This window comes from Rhinoraja longicauda, chromosome 21 (assembly GCF_053455715.1).
Source record: "Rhinoraja longicauda isolate Sanriku21f chromosome 21, sRhiLon1.1, whole genome shotgun sequence".
Taxonomy (NCBI): Eukaryota; Metazoa; Chordata; class Chondrichthyes; order Rajiformes; family Arhynchobatidae; genus Rhinoraja; species Rhinoraja longicauda.
This window is the reverse complement of record NC_135973.1, coordinates 5,234,799-5,254,654: the sequence shown is the minus strand read 5'-3', so window position 1 is coordinate 5,254,654 and position 19,856 is coordinate 5,234,799. Positions and strand designations below refer to the sequence as shown.

Below are 19,856 nucleotides of genomic sequence, written 5' to 3'. Positions count from 1 at the left end.
GACACAAAAAGCTGGAGCAACTCAGCGGGACAGGCAGCATCTCTGAAGAGAAGGAATGGGTGATGTTTCGGGTCGAGACCCTTCTTCAGATTCTATAAAGATGTTGCTAGGACTCGGGGGAGCTAAAGGGAGAGGTTGAGTAGACTGGGAGCACAAGAGGATGAGGGGTGATCTTATAGAGGTGTATAAAATCTTGAGAGGAATAGATCAGGTCGATGCACAGAGTAGGTACATCGAGGACAAGAAGGCATAGGTTTAAGGTGAAAAGATTTAATAGGAATAAAAGGGGTACCTTTTTCCACACAAAGGGTGATACATGCTGGTAGCTGAGGCAGAGACTATCCCAACATTTAAGAAACAGACTGGTACATGGATAGGACAGGTTTGAAGGGATATGGGCCAAACGCGGGCAGGTGGGGCAAGTGTAGCTGGGACATGTTGGCTGGTGTCAGCAAGTTGGGCCAAAGGGCCTGTTTCCACGCTGTATCACTTTATGACTCTATAACTCAGCGGGTCAGGCAGCATCTCTGAAGAACACTGGAATTTAGAAGGATGAGAGGAGATCTTATCGAAACGTATAAGATTATTAAGGGGTTGGACACGTTAGAGGCAGGAAACATGTTCCCAATGTTGGGGGAGTCCTGAACAAGGGGCCACAGTTTAAGAATAAGGGGTAGGCCATTTAGAACAGAGATGAGGAAAAACTCTTTCAGTCAGAGAGTTGTGAATCTGTGGAATTCTCTGCCTCAGAAGGCAGTGGAGGCCAATTCTCTGAATGCATTCAAGAGAGAGCTGGATAGAGCTCTTAAGGATAGCGGAGTCAGGGGGTATGGGGAGAAGGCAGGAACGGGGTACTGATTGAGAATGATCAGCCATGATCACATTGAATGGTGGTGCTGGCTCAAAGGGCCGAATGGCCTCCTCCTGCACCTATTGTCTATTGTCTATTGTCTATTGATATGTGCTGTTTCGGGTCGAGGCCCTTCTTCGGACTGAAGACACCGCCTGACCCGTTGAGTTCCTGCAGCATTTTGTGTTTTGCATTGGGATAAAGATTGGGCTTTCAGTGACGTTGATGGAGGGGTAAATGTTGGCCAGGCCCTTCAGTCTGAGGAAACGTCACCTATCCATGTTCTCCAGGCATGCTGCCTGACCCGCTGATCGACTGATAGTCAGTTCAGATAGTCAGTCCGAGGAAGGGTCTCGACTTGGAATGTCACCCATTCCTTCTCTCCGGGGATGCTGCCTGACCCGCTGAGTTACTCCAGCACTTTGTGTTTTCTCCCGACCGTTAATATGGACAGGCTTATGGTGGAGAATTATCCCAAAGAAAAAGCCAAAACTAACGACATGGAAAAATAAATAGCACGCAGACAAAAAGGGGGAAAATGAATACCACCAATCAATTGATTGAACCTCTAACACCATTGTAACAGCTATCCAGAAATATATTGGAGGGTCAGTAGGTTGATTGGACGTTGCCAGTTACACACTCCTTGTACAATCTGAAAATCCCCACCCTCCCCTTCCATCGACATCCCTCCCTCTGACTTTACTTTTCACTCCCTTTCTTGCCTTATCTGACAGCTTTTATTTTTGTCTGCTTCAGTCCACTTTGTCACCCTGGTACATCCCTTTCATCTCCAGTCTTTGTCAGTTAGACAATAGACAATAGGTGCAGGAGGAGGCCATTCGGCCCTTCGAGCCAGCACCACCATTCAATGTGATCATGGCTGATCATTCTCAATCAGTACCCCGTTCCTGCCTTCTCCCCATATCCCCTGACTCCGCTATCCTTAAGAGCTGTATCTAGCTCTCTCTTGAATGCATTCAGAGAATTGGCCTCCACTGCCTTCTGAGGCAGAGAATTCCACAGATTCACAACTCTCTGACTGAAAAAGTTTTTCCTCATCTCCGTTCTAAATGGCCTACCCCTTATTCTTAACCTGTGGCCCCTGGTTCTGGACTCCCCCCAACATTGTCATTTACTCACCTCAAATTTGGGGCAACTTGGTGGGCAGGGCGGAGAATCTAGAATTCTTGATATCTTGGGGAAAGGAAACACATTTCATAGATGGTAATGATGATGATATATTGAACTTTAAAATTATAACAAAACAAAAAACTGGAGTTACTCAGCTGGTCACAGACGGCATCTGTGGAGGACACGGATAGGTGATGTTTCTGGTTGGGGTCCTTCAGATTGCATAGGGGTGGGTGGGGGGGGGGGGGAGCTGGAGAAGAGGTGGGGGTGCGACAACGCCTGGCCAGAGACACGAAATGCTGGAGTAACTCAGTAGGTCATGCAGCATCTCTGGAGAAAAAAGGGGGTGGGTGACGTTTCAGGTCGGGACAGTTCTCCAGAACAAAGGGGGGGGGGGGGGAGAGGAAGAGAGAGCACCTCTTTAAAATTAGCCAGGAGTTGCTTAGTTGTGGGCTATGATTGTCGGCAGTGCTCTTTGACTTCAACAGGTACAGAGGGCGTCTGGGGGAAGAGAAAAATACATTCTGGCCTTCCATCACAGTGAGGAGGTGACTGGAGGAGACTCACTGTGATGGATGTTTCTTTTGTTTGGTGTTGGTTTATGATTGTATGTGTTATTGCATTTTTATTGCTTATTCTTATTGGTCTTATTGTTGAACTGCGGGTAATTTTTCCATTTCACTGCACATTCATGTGTATGTGACAAATAAATTTACTATTGGGAGGGGAAGGGTGAGGGAGGGAGAGAGAGAGAGAGTGTGTGTGGATGGAGATAAATGGGTCTACTGTGGATAGGGTGAGCAGTTTTAAATACTTGGGAGTCCGCATCACAGAGGATCTGACATGGGCAACGCACATCGCCGCACTGGTGGGTAAGGCAAAGCAGCGCCTTTACCACCTTAGACAGCTGAGGAAATTCAGAGTGTCTCTGAGGATCCTTCATTGCTTCTACTCTGGGGCTGTAGAGAGCATCCTGTCCGGCAACATCACAGTCTGGTTTGGGAACAGCTCTGCCCAGGACAGGAAGGCCCCGCAGAGAGTAGTGCGTTCAGCAGAACGCACCATGGGAACTACACTCGCCCCCCTGCAGGACCTATACATCAGGAGGTGCAGATCGAGAGCAAGCAAGATCATGAGGGACCCCTGCCACCCCAGTAACGGACTGTTCCAGCTGCTACGGTCAGGCAAACGCCTCCGCCTGTCACGCTGTGAAAACGGAGAGGATGAGACGGAGTTTCTTCCCACAGGCCATCAGGACTGTCAACTTTTATAACTCCAGGGACTAAATTTTGTCTTCTCTATATTAACTTATAATTTATATGCTGTAACTGTAATTTTTGTTGTTGTTGTTGCACAATCCGCAGGCGTTGCCACTTTCATCTCACTGCACATCGTGTATGTATGTGTATGTGACAAATAAACTTGACTTGACTTGAATGGATGAATGAATGGATGAATGAAGAGGGTGTGGGAGCAGAGAGTGGGCGGGGCGGTCTGCTGTAGGCGCCGCCCGCCCGCCCGCCCGGCCGCCCGCCCGCCCGCTCTACGTCAGGCGCGGTATAAGAGCCTTGGTGGAGGAGGTCGCGTCCCATCGTGGTGTGTGTGTGTGTTGGTTGGAACAGGGGGGGTCTGCAGGCGGACAAAGGAGCTGTGGCCACATCAACATCTCAAGAGGCTGAAAGGAAAGGTCCCGGGCCGCCCAGAGCGCATCTGCAACCCATCGTCCCCTCACCTCAACACAACACAACACAACACAACACCAACCCCAACCACCATGCCGGCCAACGACAACAGCCACCGCCTGCAGATCCAGTTCGGGCTGATCAACTGCGGCAAGAGGTACCTGACGGCGGAGTCTTTCGGCTTCAAGATCAACGCCTCGGCCGCCACCATGAAGAAGAAGCAGATCTGGACGCTGGAGCAGAAGGGCGAGGACACGAGCGCGGTCTTCCTCAGGAGCCACCTCGGGAGATACCTGGCGGCCGACAAGGACGGCAACGTGTCGTGCGACAGCGAGGAGCCCGCTGACGACTGCCGCTTCCTCATCGTGGCCCACGACGACGGCCGCTGGTCCCTGCAGTCCGAGCCCCACCGGCGCTACTTCGGCGGCACCGAGGACCGCCTGATGTGCTTCGCCCAGACCATCGGGGCGGCAGAGAAGTGGAGCCTCCACATCGCCATGCACCCCCAGGCCAACATCTTCAGCGTGACCAGGAAGAGGTACGCCCACCTCAGCGGCCCCAGGGACGAGATCGCCATCGACCGCGACTGTCCCTGGGGGCTGGACTCGCTCATCACCCTGGTCTTCCAGGACCAGAAGTACAGCGTACAGACCAGCGACAACCGCCTGCTCCGCAGCGACGGGCAGCTGGTGGACAGGCCAGAGCCATCCACCGGCTACACCCTGGAGTTCAGGTCGGGCAAAGTGGCCTTCCGTGACAGCGACGGCAAGTACCTGGCGCCCTCCGGCCCCACCGGCACCATGAAGTCTGGCAAAAGCACCAAGGTGGTGAAGGACGAGCTCTTCGTGTTGGAGCAGAGCTACCCACAGGTGGTCCTCAAGGCAGCCAACGGCAGGAACGTCTCCATCCGCCAAGGTAAGGGTTTGCGTTCAATATCTCAGGTGTTTATTCACAAAATGCTGGAGTAACTCAGCGTTAAATATCTGAGGTGTTTATTCACAAAATGCTGCAGTAACTCAGCGTTAAATATCTGAGGTGTTTATTCACAAAATGCTGGAGTAACTCAGCGTTAAATATCTGAGGTGTTTATTCACAAAATGCTGGAGTAACTCAGCAGGTCAGGCAGCATCTCGGGAGAGAAGGAATGGGAGACGTTTCGGGTCGAGACTCTTCTCCTCTCCAGAGATGCTGCCTGTCCTGCTGAAGTTACTCCAGCATTTTGTGTCTTGTCTTCAGTTTAAACCAGCATCTGCAGTTCCTTCCTGCACGTAATCATACTTTTTCCAAGATTTCTTCAGACTGAAGAAGGGTCTCGACCCGAAACGTCACCCATTCCTTCTCTCCCGAGATGCTGCCTGACCTGCTGAGTTACTCCAGCATTTTGTGAATAAATACCTTCGATTTGTACCAGCATCTGCAGTTATTTTCTTAAATATCTGAGCAGCAATTGAGCAGGTCACATCCATCTTGTCGTTCATGCCATCAGAATTTCAACATGCCAAAGAGACAACAACCATCATACCTTTGAAGAAGGGTCTCAACCCATTCCTCCTCTCCAGAGATGCTGCCTGTCCTGCTGAAGTTACTCCAGCATTTTGTGTCTTATCTTCAGTTTAAACCAGCATCTGCAGTTCCTTCCTGCACGTAATCATACTTTTTCCCAAAATTTGCTAGTGGCAGTCTTCATGTTATCAAACATTATCAGAGTAGTTCTACTCCGCTGCGACACACGACGTGACTTAAAACGAGTTGTAAGAAGGAACTGCAGACTCTGGATCACACTGAAGATAGACACAAAATCCCTCAGTCTCGACCCCATCCATTCCTTCTCCCCAGAGATGCTGCCTGTCCCGCAGATTTACTCCAGCATTTTGTGTCTATCTTCAAGGAAAGGGTTAATGCCAGCACTGACTGGGCGGATGATTCCTACAACCCCTTCCCCAGTCTACGGGTGAGCCTTCGAAACCGAGAATATACGATCCACGTGTAAAATAAAAACTCTGCTGGAGTAACTCGGAGACCCAGTGAGTTACTCCAACACTTTGTGTCTATTTTGTTATGAAACAGCATCTCCAGTTCATATATTGTGCCTCCAATATACAGTATGATCCACTATTGATACATTCATTGTGTGTTTCTCCTCTCCCCCCCCCCCCCCCCCTTCGACTGAAAGTGCTTACATTTTTAGAAAATGCATAACAAATCTTGATACCGAAATGCAGCCCGTTAACTGTTTGTTAAAACACGAGTTAAATCTCGACTGGTCTCGCCTCGCAGCTAACCGCATGCTGAAATTCTTCCAGCTAGTTTTAAAGAGGTGTTCTTTCTTCCTCCCCTCCCCCTTTGCTCTGGAGAACTGTCCCGACCTGAAACGTCACCCACCCCCTTTTTCTCCAGAGATGCTGCATGACCCACTGAGTTACTCCAGCATTTTGTGTCTGTTATCTTATCACTTGCCAGGCTTTGTCGCACCCCACCTCTTCTCCCCTCCCCCTCTCTGCAATCTGAAGGACCCCCACCAGAAACATCACCTATCCGTGTCCTCCAGAGATGCTGTCTGACCAGCTAACTCCAGTTTTTTTTGTTTTTTTTAAAGTTCAATATATCATCACCATCTATGATATTTATTCACAAAATGCTGGAGTAACTCAGCAGGTCAGGCAGCATCTCAGGAGAGAAGGAATGGGCGACGTTTCGGGTCGAGACCCTTCTTCAGAAGAAACGTCGCCCATTCCTTCTCTCCTGAGATGCTGCCTGACCTGCTGAGTTACTCCAGCATTTTGTGAATAAATACCTTCGATTTGTACCAGCATCTGCAGTTATTTTCTTACATCACCATCTATGAAATGTGTTCCCTTTCCCCAAGATATCAAGAATTCCAGATGACCACATTGCCTGTAGTTGTATGGCTCAACTGGGAGTGCGTCGGCAATATGGCTTCTATGTTCATTCCAATGCAGATCTCTTTGGATTGTTGAATGGAAGCGACCCTGGGGGGTTGGTCGTGAATATCCATCGGCTATTTCACATCTCCCTCCTCCCCCCCCCCCCCCCTCCAAATAACTGCATTTAATTATAAGAAAATAACTGCAGATGCTGGTACAAATCGATTTATTCACAAAATGCTGCAGTAACTCAGCAGGTCAGGCAGCATCTCGGGAGAGAAGGAATGGGTGACGTTTCGGGTCGAGACCCTTCTTCAGAAGAAACGTCGCCCATTTAATTACTCTGGGCAAGGGAAAGGTCAGTTAGCTCCACCGAGTTCTCATTCCACCATCTTGTTGATTTACAAGACCTTCCTCTCCCCGTGTAAAACAAGATTCTATTGTGTGCAATGTGTGTGGTGATAACTTTGTAAGAGTGCCTCAGGCTTGCACGCAACAGTTTAATTCCCCCAGCATAATATCTTAAGGGGTGGGGGGAGGGAGGGTGAATAAGGGGCGATTAAACGAGGTCTCTTTGCAGCTGCCCACGATTGCTTTGTCCCCCTTTACAACACAGGCATTGAGCAGCGAACAATCCCAACATTTCCTTGCAATTCCTTGCCAGCACCCCACCCCCACCCCACCACGGTTTTTTTAGGAGAGGACGTGGAATAAAAGGGCTTCCAAACGGATACCATTTGAGCATATCCACGCCTGCAGAATTATTTAATGCACATATATATATTCTCTCTGCGTGCGTTGAAAACATTGGTGCTGAAACACAACCCCGTTAAGTCCGTATTTTTATAAAGCGGTCCGGAAAACGAGTTAAAATCTCAAATGGGGTTCCGCCTTAGTAAATAAACTGCACGCTGAAATTCTCCCGGCTAATTGGCGTCGTTTTTAAAGAGGTGCCAAGAAACACATTTGGCATGCCACGCAAACAAAGGGACTGTGCTTGAATTCAGAGAGTGGACCTTTGAGAATAGACTCGGCGAAATGTGCTTCGGATTCGTGGTCTAGGCTGAGATACAACGGAGCCTGCCCGCCCTCCCCCCCCCCCCCTCCTCCCCTCCCCCTCCTCCCCCTCTCCCCTCCACCACCTCTTCCCCCTCCACCTCTTCCCCCTCCCCCCTCCACCTCCCCTACCTCCTCTTCCCCTACCTCCTCTTCCCCCTCCACCTCCCCCCCTTCACTTCCTCCCTCCTCCTCTCCCCCCCATCCCCCCTTTTCCTAAGCCATGCTCATTTACAACCCCCTTTTCAGCCGTGCAGAGGGGAGGGAGGGAGAGGGGGGGGGGGTGGGGGAAGGAAAACCGACGCGATCTCTCGCTCGTCAATCGCGAACAAAACCAGATGTGTGTCCTTGAAGGAAGTATTTTGTTGCTGTCTGTTTCGGGTCCGCGGACGCAAATCAGCGCCTGTTGGTTCGAGATGAAGTCAGCATCAATATGCAACATTTCATTGCTGCATCCCGCCGGTTGCTTTAATGCAACAACAACAAAAAATCCAATCTCCGGTTTATGAATATGTCCTCACTATTTAAAGTGAGATTTCACGAACCCATGTTTTTGATTCTTCCCTCCCCCTCCACCCGCCCTTATTTTTCAACATGGGGTTTCGTATTGTTTTCCTCAAATGTAATTTTCAATCGTTTTTTCAAATTCAGGAAAACAATGAGATTTGTATTTAAGGCAAGCAAGCTGGAGTCGCTCAACCGGTCAGACAGCATCTCTGGAGAAAAGGAATCGGTGACGTTTCGGGTTCAGGGTCTCCAGTCTGAAGAAGGGTCTCAACCCGAAACGTCACCTATTCCTTTTCGCCAGAGATGCTGTCTGACCCGCTGAGTTACTCCAGGTTTTTTTGTGTCTTATCTTTGGTGTAAACCAGCAATAGCAGTTCCTTCCTACATATACTTGTGAATTGTCTCTGCAGAATTGTTCTTCCATTACTTTGGTATGTTGAGGCTATAAGAGTCCATCCTGGCTTTGAATGTTAGCTGTGTGCACACAGAACATCACAGGAACAGGCCCTTTGGCCCACAATACCTATCCCCAACATCACGCTAAATTAAACTAATCTCCTCTGCCTACATGTGACCCATATCCCTCTACTCCCTGCATAACCATGCACCTATCTAATAATCTCTTAAATGACACCATTGTATTTACCTCCATCACCATCCCTGGCAGCGTCTTCCAAGCACCCACCACTCTGTGCACAAAACCAAAACTTGCCCCACACATCTCCTCTCATCAGTCTGAAGAAGGGTCTCGATCCGAAACGTCACCCATTCATTCTCTCCTGAGATGCTGCCTGACCCGCTGAGTTACTCCAGCATTTTGTGTCTACCTTCGATTTAAACCAGCATCTGCAGTTATTTTCCTGTACATACATGCCTTCTGCTCTTTGACATTTCCACCTTGGTCAAAAGTTTCTGACTGTCTACTTGTGCTGTAAATGCCTTTCATAATGTTGTGTACTTCTATCAGGTTTCCCCATCAACCTCAAATGTTTTGGAGATAACAATCCAAGTTAGTCCAAAATGAGTAGGAAAGAACTGCAGATGCTGGTTTAAATCGAAGGTAGACACAAAATGCTGGAGTAACTCAGTGGGACAGGCAGCATCTCGGGAGAGAAGAATCTAGGAGTCTGAAGAAGGGTCTTGACCTGAAACGTCACCCATTCCTTCTCTCCAGAGATGCTGCCTGTCCCGCTGAGTTACTCCAGCTTTTTGTGTCTACCCAAGTTAGTCTAACCTCTGCCGTCCAAACTGTCGAGCATTCTGATAAACCTTCTGTACCACCTTCTTCAAAGCCTCACATCCTTCCTGGAAGAGGGTGACCTGAACTGCACGCAATACTCCAAATGTGGCCTCACCAAAGATTAACGTAGCTGCAATGCAACTTCCTGACTCTTACGCTCCATGTCCAGATCCATAACAGTAAGCATACCATATTCCTGCCCACCATCAAGCACATGGAAACATAAAAGGTTGATAAGTGTATATCATATCATATCATATATATACAGCCGGAAACAGGCCTTTTCGGCCCACCAAGTCCGTGCCGCCCAGTGATCCCCGTACATTAACACTATCCTACACCCACTAGGGACAATTTTTACATTTACCCAGCCAATTAACCTACATACCTGTACGTCTTTGGAGTGTATGTGAAAGAGAAGGGCAGCGATGTTTGGAGTGAATTCAAATGTTCTGGCCCAAGAGAAATAAGGGTGCGGTCATCGGTAGTGGTGATGAAAAGTGCTAAAGCTTGGATTTATTTGACTGGAGGATGGCATCGTTAAAATGAAACACTGACCAGTTGGCCCATTGTACCTGCTCCACAGTTCAAGACGATCATGACAAAGATACCTTTGCCAACTTCATACAGTAACCCCATATCAAAGATTCTCTCAATCCAAACCTCGGTGCCATTTGTCTCTAGTCCCCTACATCAATGTATCTCTCAGTCAATATTTACTGGGTAACTGCACTTCCAGAGTGAAGAAGAATATCTATCATGCATTTAAATGAACATCTTGTCTTTTCTGAATCAAACAGTACTGGGGTTGTTACAGTGGTGAGGTCACTTTTCACTCTTCAATACTTGAAAGACGATGTTGGCTTAATTACGACAAAATTGCTATTCCAGCAGTTAACTACCATTTCATTTCACTCAATCACAAAAGGTATATTTTGGCAGGGAAACCAGTCCTGCACATAACATTCGAGATGTAGCCCCATCATGTGCTATGTAATTAGAACAAGATGTCCATTGTATTGAAGTCTTGAAATAAAGGACTGTATTTCCTGAGATAGACTCAAAGTGCTGGAGTAACCCGGCTGGTCAGGCAGCATCCCTGGAGAAAAAGGATGGGTGAAGTTTTTTGGTTGGGACCCCTCTTCAAGGGGGGGGGGGGCAGCTGAAGGTGAGAAAAGACCATTACCACTCGAAGCCAGCTACAAAGATAGATAGATATCTAAGATATCCCTTTGATCAGTCTGAAGAAGGGTCTCGACCCGAAACATCACCCATTCCTTCTCTCCCGAGATGCTGCCTGACCTGCTGAGTTGTGAATAAATACCTTTGATTTGTACCAGCATCTGCAGTTATCTTCTTATAGATAGATATCTATATCAAAGATAGATGGATATCTATATCTATCAAAGATATATATATATCAAAGATAGATAGATATCTATATCTATAATCAAAGATAGATAGATATCTATATCTATCAAATATATATATATATATATATATATATATATATACAAGATAGATAGCTACAAAGGACATTGTTGGAGATAGCTACAAAGGACATTTTTTTGTGGCTGGCCCCGATATTTTCTCACCTCCGGCTTTTCATCTCTTTTCAACTTTTCAATCTGTGTGCCAAACTTGATGTCGAGACCAACACTCATCTGCCTGCACATAACCCATATCCCACCGATCCTTGCATCTCCATATGCCCATCCAAAAATCACTTGACTGCCACTGTCGTATCTTCCTCAACCACTACCTCTGGCAGCGCGTTCCAGGTACACACCATCCTGTGTTAAAAAAAAACACTTGCTCTGCACATCTCCTTTGAACTTTGCCCCATCTTCTATATACTAAAACTCTTGTTTGTTTGTTCCTGAGGGAGGGAGGATAAGGGGGGGGGGGGGGGGGGGGGGAAGGGAGGATAAGAGGGGAGGAGAGGGTGCTGCACCAATGCAGGAGAGGTTTGGGCCCAACGGGTCCACTTGGTCTAGTTCACTTTAAAGATATGGCCTCGAACATTTGATTTTTCCATCCTGGGGAAAACCGTGTTGACTGTCTCCCCTATCTATGCCATCTACTTCTCTCACATGCCCCTCCTATCTCTGGTGTTCCAGGGGAAACAACTCCATGTCTGTCCAACTTCTCACTGTACCTAATACCCCCTGATCCAGGCATTGTGGCAATTTTTATAGAAGGCTACTAATAGCTCATATCAACATGTTCTCGTATCAATTCTGATTTGGTACGTTCTAGCAAGATTTTCCCTGCTATGGATGTCGGGCTAATTGTCCTGTTCTCTATTATCTGCCTTCCTCATTTCCTAAATACTGTAGTTACATTTGCTACCTTCCAAGTCGGAGATACCATTCAGAAACTGTAGAATTTTGGAAGATAACAATGATTGCACTTATTGTCTACACAACCATCGCCTTAAAAACTCTTAGCAGGTCCTGAGTGTTTGACCGCACTGGGCCTGTACTCGCTGGCGTTCAGAAGGTTGGGGGTGGGACCTCGTTGAAACTTTCCGAATAGTGAAAGGTCTGGATAGAGTGGATGTGGAGAGGATGTTTCCACTAGTGGGAGAGTCTAGGACCAGAGGGCACAGCCTCAGAATAAAAGGACGTTCCTTCAGGAAGGAGATGAGGAGGAATCTTTTTAGTCAGAGGGTGGTGAATCTGTGGAATTCATTGCCACAGACGGCTGTGGAGGCCAGGTCAATATATATTTTTATGGTGGAGATTGACAGATTCTTGATTAGTACGAGTGTCAGGAGTTATGGGGAGAAGGCAGGAGAATGGGGTTGAGAGGGAGAGATCGATCAGCCATGATTGAATGGCAGAGTAGACCTGATGGGTCGAATAGCCTATTACTTATGAACTTTGTATAAACATCCAATTCCCACTTGGATATTGTAAACACTCCAATAAATCTATCTGATAAATTTTAAACAGATTTACTTGTGCTTATTTATGATGGACTTTCAGTTCTCGAATCCTGGCAGAATTTCCATCTTCCTTCCATAAAGGAACGCACAAAATGTTTGTTTAATTTCTCTCCTGCCATTTTTTTCCTTCCTTCTACCTCGCATTGTATGAAAAACTTGTGTTAATCTTTTATTCTTTGTGCATCCACACAAGTTCACAGTCTGTTTTCTTCCCCCTCCCCACACTAACTTACTCTAGAGTGTCACTTTCCCACATCAATGCATTTTCCACCTCTGAATTCTGAAGAATTTTTCCCACTGTGAGAGCCCCCCTTTTTGGCAACAATATGCACAATTTCCTTTTGATCCAATACTATTTTAAGCAAAGAAAAAAACCCCCGAACTGCTGGAGGAATTCAGCGGGTTCCCAACAATTTGTTTTTGGCTCCAGATTCCAGCATCTGCCGTCTCCTTGTCTCCATAATGTTATTTTAAGTTCTCTTAGCAGTTCCAGCTGGGCCACTTTTCCTGTTCTGTTTTTACCTTGAATACCACGTCTTTTTAAATATTAGCCATTCCCACATGTTTTAATGTAGTTTCCCAGTCCACCATAGCCAACTCTTTATTCTGATTTTTAAAACATTGGTTTCAGGTGGAAATAAAATATCAGACCACTGTTCCTAAAAGTCTCCTTAGAATAGAATAGAATAAGTTTTATTGGCCAAGTATGTACACATACAAGGAATTTGCCTTGGTACTCTGCTCGCAAGTAACAACACGACAATACAGTAAACAAAGAACCCGATTTATCAACCAGCCTTTTCTTGGTGTACTTTATGGGTTCCTCAACACACTGATTAACTTGACTATTGACTATTGATCTAGAAAATCATTTCTATTTTTTAGTTTATTTTAAAGATACAGCATGGAAACAGGCCCTTCAGTGACCGAGTCCGTGTTGACCAGCGATATCCGTACACTAGTAATTTACTACACACTAGGGACAACTCACAGAAGCCAATTAAACTACAAACCATTGGAGTGTGGGAGGAAACCAGAGCACCTGGAGAAAACCCATGCGGTCACCGGAAGAATGTACAAACTCCGCATAGATAGCACCGGAGGTCAGGATCGAACCGAGTCAACCCAGGACCTCTGGCGCTGTACCGCTGCGCCACCGTGCCGCTATTCGTATTCTCACACTCACCTCTTTAGATAGGCAGAAGATGGACACAAAAAGTTGGAGTAACAAGCAGCATCTCTGGAGAGAAGGAATAGGTGACGTTTTGGGTTGAGACCCTTCTTCTATGGCATATGGATCATGTGCAGGCAGAGGAGATTAGTTTAACCTGGCATCATGTTTGGCACAGACATAGTGGGCCACAGGGCCTGTTCCTATGCTCTACTGATCTATGTTATACATTCCTTGAATTCCTCATTTGATTATATGTAGATAAAACGCCCTGTTGATCATTGTATTTTCCTTGCAACATGCACCTCTAATTTCCCGATTTGTGTTTTATTTTTGCGTAGCATTGCCTTACCGCCACTGTTTTAGGGACTTGTGTAGAAATCCTACCAATGTTTTCTGTTTCATAGCCCCAGTCAAAGTTACTCAGTTTGACTTAGAGTTGTGATTGTTCCTGTCCACTGCCTCGGTCTCATTAGTTAATTCATGGGCCATTGGTCTCCTTTGCCTTTTTCTTCTGAACATTAAGTATCCTGGAGTGTAGACCCAAGGAACTGCAGATGCTGGTGTACAAAATAGACACAAAGTGCTGGAGTAACTCAGCGGGTCAGGCACCATGCCTGGAGAATGTGGATAGGTGCTGCTTTGGGTTCAATGAATCTTTAGACTCTTCCTCTTGAAGGTGGTGAAAACAGTTCTTCAATATTTTAAGGCAGTGGTTGAGAGATTCTTGCTGAACAAATGGAGTAAACGTATTGTGGAGTGTTGAGTTACAAAGCATGGCCACTTTGCAAATGTATATTTGATTAGATATTTATTTTTATTTTGACAATAGACAATAGGTGCACGAGTAGGCCATTCGGCCCTTCGAGCCAGCACCGCCATTCAATGTGATCATGGCTGATCATTCTCAATCAGTACCCCGTTCCTGCCTTCTCCCCATACCCCCTGACTCCGCTATCCTTAAGAGCTCTATCTAGAGAATTGGCCTCCACTGCCTTCTGAGGCAGAGAATTCCACAGATTCACAACTCTCTGACTGAAAAACTTTTTCTTCATCTCTGTTCTAAATGGCCTACCCCTTATTCTTAAACTGTGGCCCCTGGTTCTGGACTCCCCCAACATTGGGAACATGTTTCCTGCCTCTAACGTGTCCAACCCCTTAATAATCTTGTACGTTTCGATAAGATGCCCTCTCATCCTTCTAAATTCCAGTGTATACAAGCCTGGCCGCTCCAGTCTTTCAACATATGACAGTCCCGCCATTCCGGGAATTAACCTAGTAAACTATGCTGCACGCCCTCAATAGCAAGAATATCCTTCCTCAAATTTGGAGACCAAAACTGCACACAGTACTCCAGGTGCGGAGTACCATTAATTCTCCAGCACCTATCATTTTGAAGTTTTAAAGAGTAGGGATGACTTAATTTAACGTGCATGACCATGACACATGGATGCAGAGCGGATGTTTTCTTAAGGGGGAAAATTTTGAACCAGTGGTTGACTACTTCACACTGAAAGCTAGGGCTGTTATGCTTTGACCCCCCCCCCCCCTCTGAAGGCTGGTAGAAGCAGAGTCCTTGAATACTTACGGTACTGGTCAAGTTCATAAGTGATAGGAGCAGAATTAGGCCATTCAGCCCATCAAGTCTACTCTGCCATTCAATCACAGCTGATCTATCTCTCTCTCCAAACCCCGTTCTCCTGCCATCCCCCCCATAACCCCCGCCCTTGGTAGATTTGTGGTAAACAAATGGGGTGAATGATTAAACAACGATGCAAAGTTAAAATTACAACCCCATCAGTTTTGGTGTTGCTTGGTGGAGCAGACTTGCGGGACTGAGTGACAAGCTGAATCCCCAAGCTTGGTCTTGTGATCCTTTGGGCCGTGTTCCTCTTAAAAGGTGGTGGAAGCGCAGTCCACCAATATTTTATTGATGTGGGTGGCGCAGCGGTAGAGTTGCTGCCTGGCTGCTCCAGTGACCCGGCTCGATCCTGACTACGGGTGCTGTCTATACGGAGTTTGTACGTTCTCCCAGTGGGTTTCGTCCAGGTGCTCTGGTTTTCTCCCACAACCCAAAGACTTGCTGGTTTGGCCTCTGTAAATTGTCCCTGACATGTGGACTAGAACTAGTGCACAGGGTGATCGCTGGTCGGTGTGGATTATTTTTTTTAGATTTAGAGATACAGCGCGGAAACAGGCCCTTCTGCCCACCATGTCCGCACCGCCCAGCGATCCCCGCACATTAACACTATCCTACACCCACTAGGGACAATTTTTACATTTACCCAGTCAATTCACCTACAAACCTGTACGTCTTTGGAGTGTGGGAGGAAACCGAAGATCTCGGAGGAAAACCCACGCAGGTCACGGGGAGAACGTACAAACTCCTTCCAGGCGGCGCCTGTAGTCAGGATCGAACCTGAGTCTCCGGCGCTGCATTCGCTGTAAGGCAGCAACTCTACCGCTGCGCCACTGTGCCGCCGTTTACTCGGTGGGCCAAATGGGCCTGTTTCCACGCTTTTTCTCAAACTATTTTCAAGGCGGCGTTTGAGAAACAGCGTGGAGTGGCGGTCTGGTGCTCCGAACGTGTGTTTGCATCTTGTTATCAAAGTTCCGTGGATTTAGAATAAAGTCCTTACATTTTTTTCCCTGTGCTTTTTGCCTGCTTTGAAAAAAAATTACGTAGTTAATTAGAGTCAATGCACCATCCCTTCTTTGTTAAAATACACATTTTGCTGCCCTGCCCTGTTGCAGTGAATCCTCTAATTTCCCAAACTACCCCTCAGATGGAAACAGCCAGCCCCTTTCTTGTGTGGAAAATTTAGAACCAGGGGCTATTTACTGAAGACATAATTTTAGGGTTGTGGTGCTTTAGTCTCTCCCTCAGAGAGCTGCTGGAAGCAGAGTCCCACCATTCTCCAAGGCCTGAAATAGTACAGGCCATTCAAGTGTAGCTAAATAAACTTCCCAACACCCCTTTCCCCTGCTGGGCCAAACAATGACTTCAATCCGATAAAGATTCTCTGCCTTGCGTACATTTAAAGCTGTTTCATTGATAACTTTTGTGCTGTGGCATAATGCACTCTGGGTTCAACATGTGTTTTACTAACTGCTTTGTCGTGAGGTTCAGCAGCAAATATAATCCCAAAGCTCGCAAACCAACGACAGACACAAGGGCAGAGGGTAGGACTTCTAAACCCGACTGGAGCCAACATATTTACTGTGCTGGATTACAGCCAATTTGAATTGTTTAGCCCATAAATCTCTCTTGTCTAGAAATTTGGACAAGATCTCTATATTGGACACTAAATGCTGGATTAACTGAGGGTCAGGCAGAATCTCTGGAGAAATGGAAGATGTGACATTTCCGGTTATAGACAATAGGTGCAGGAGGAGGCCATTCGGCCCTTCGAGCCAGCACCGCCATTCAATGTGATCATGGCTGATCATTCTCAATCAGTACCCCGTTCCTGCTTTCTCCCCATACCCCCTATTCTTAAGAGCTTCCCATTTCTCCCCATACCCCCCTATTCTTACGAGCTCTATCTAGCTCTCTCTTGAATGCATTCAGAGAATTGGCCTCCACTGCCTTCTGAGGCAGAGAATTCCACAGATTCACAACTCTCTGACTGAAAAGGTTTTTCCTCATCTCAGTTCTAAATGGCCTACCCCTTATTCTTCAGACTGGGAAGGATTTCAACCCGAAACGTGGCCATTTTCTTTTCTCCAGTGATGCTGCCTGACCCACTGAGTTACTCCAGCATCTTGTGTCTGTATCTTCAGTATAAACCAGCATCTGCAGTTCCTTCCTACATATCTGTGTACTGGAAGCAGACCAACATGTGCTGGATATATTTCTTTTCTTTTTTTTTGTTGCTTTGTATGGATATCTTTGGAATTTGTATTAGCTACTCGAGTACCATATGGTCCACTTGCTCACAGTTGCGTTTAGGAATGTGTGTGTAAGAAAATCCTAAGTTGCTTCAATGCATTCTGTTGGTATCTCGTAACATTGAAAATCAGTCCGTCCGTGTGGCTCCAGTGTGTGCTATATATGGGGTGCAGTAAAACAACTGGTTTCTTCATCCATCTACAGCAGGAATGTAGAAATAGGAGCAGTAGGCCATTTGAGATGGCTCTGCCTTTCACTAAGATCATGGCCACACATCTACCCTGGTGCCAAGCTTTCTGTCCCTCTCCCTCGATTCCATCAATAACCAGAAATCTATTAATTTGTTGTAAATGAATTGGATGTCTGAGCCTGTGGGGTATATATATATAGTTCAAAGATTCACCACCCTCCACATGATGAAACTTCTCATCTCAGTACCATTGAGAGTAGCCATAATACTAGCCACTTAGGACATTGGATAAATACCTGGAAAGGAAGATTGTTGGGCCAAATGCAGGCAAATAGGACCAGCTCAGTGTACCAAGTAAGTTCAGCATGGACAATGTGGGCCCAAGGGCCTGTTTCCATGGTGTACAGTCCGACTCTTGACTAGGCACATGAGAGAGATAACATTTAAATCTTTGTGTATCTGTTGGACGTAAGGTTTACAAATTGACCCACACGTGTATCAATAGACAATAGGTGCAGGAGGAGGCCATTCGGCCCTTCGAGCCAGCACCGCCAGTCAATGTGATAATGGCTGATCATTCTCAATCAGTACCCCGTTCCTGCCTTCTCCCCATATCCCCTGATTCCGCTATCCTTAAGAGCTCTATCTAGCTCTCTCTTGAATGCATTCAGAGAATTGGCCTCCACTGCCTTCTGAGGCAGAGAATTGCACAGATTCACAACTCTCTGACTGAAAAAGTTTTTCCTCATCTCAGTTCTAAATGGCCTACCCCTTATTCTTAAACTGTGGCCCCTGGTTCTGGACTCCCCCAACATTGGGAACATGTTTCCTGCCTCTAACGTGTCCAACCCCTTAATAATCTTATACGTTTCGATAAGATCTCCTCTCATCCTTCTAAATTCCAGTGTATACAAGCCTAGTCGCTCCAGTCTTTCAACATATGACAGTCCCGCCATTCCAGGAATTAACCTAGTAAACCTACGCTGCACGCCCTCAATAGCAATCTTTGCACGATTGAATTTTCCGATCACGTAATTTGATTGCTTAACATTTCCATTCTGACCAGTGTTGTGGCCACATTTACTAAGTGTGCAGAGGAAGCTTGAGGTTACGTCTACTGCGGATGCTGTCCTTTCAGATGCTGAAAGATGCTGAAAGCAGATGCTGACCTTTCTGCAAGTCTGTGACAGGAACTGCAACACGACAGGAACTGAGTAATGGTACAAAATGGGGGATGGATAACTGCTGATAAAATGGTGATGAGGGGGTTTGGGGGTCTGAGTTTTCCACCATATTTCATTGACGCGAACCGAATGCCTCGTTGAAACGGACACTGGCTCGAGTTTGTCAGCGAGCATTTTGACAATCGATATTTCAGCCTGGAGACAAGGAACTGCAGATGCTGGAATCTTGTGTGGAACACCGAGTGCTGGAGTAACTCGGCGGGTCAGGCAGCGTCTCTGGAGGACACGGGCAGGTGATGTTTTGGGTCGGCACCCTTCTGCAGACCTCAGCCTGACTCAACGCAAGGTTTTGCCATCAGCAATGTTGCCTTCCTGCATGTTTCTAAGACTCGACCTAACCTACAGCATTGTACTACACCTGGTTGTACTGCACGAAGACCAGCCAGCCCTTCGGGACATCTTTTAAATCCACTGACAGGACCAGTGAATAAACACCGTTGTTCACTCTCGACCCAAACATCTACATGAAACAAAACGCAGCTCCTGGAGTGACTCGGACTAAAGTCTCATCAGCATCGGCGGTCACTCGAAGCGAGTATGACAGTCCTCTCTGCGGAGGACGCCTGTGCGTGACTTTGTTTAACGTGGGGAGACTGGCGCACAGACAGCCACCACACGGTCCTTGACAGATCTGGGTCAGGTTCCAGTGGCATGGAGTTCAAGACGACCGGGGACCCTTTTCTGCTGCAGCCTTCATCCATCTGCCTTCCCAGCCGTTGTGACGCTCCACTGAAGTCAGCCGTCATCCTCCCTCCGCCTGTTCCACCGTTGAGGTCTTGGTTGGATCGCTCTTTGTCAGGGACCTCCCCATCGACCTTTCCGCCATGGGCTCCAGACGGCATTGCTCGCAGGGTCTCAGGACCCACACGAGCTTCTCCACCACGACAAGGTGGCAATCCATGGAGAAGGAAGTCTAAAGTCTAATCAGCCAGTCAGGCTAGCGAGAGCTTTCTTGTCTGGAGGCAGCCGCAAGCAGGTGGTGTTGGGTGGGTGTGGAAATGTGAACGTGTGTCTTCGCTGAATTTCGCAGGAAAGTTTGAGTCGTTTGATCAAAC

The 19,856-nt window shown here is 47.0% G+C and overlaps 1 protein-coding gene across 1 annotated transcript in view; it reads left to right on the top strand.

Annotated features, from left to right (window-relative positions):
• The first annotated feature begins 3,542 nt into the window (after positions 1 to 3,542).
• The window catches only part of fscn1a (fascin actin-bundling protein 1a), a 41,443-nt gene continuing 25,129 nt past the window's right edge, over positions 3,543 to 19,856 (top strand). The window contains exon 1 of the mRNA XM_078417640.1: positions 3,543 to 4,581. Coding sequence (XP_078273766.1) covers positions 3,759 to 4,581 — 823 coding nt within the window. The 5' untranslated portion in view covers positions 3,543 to 3,758. The remainder of the gene's footprint in view (positions 4,582 to 19,856) is intronic.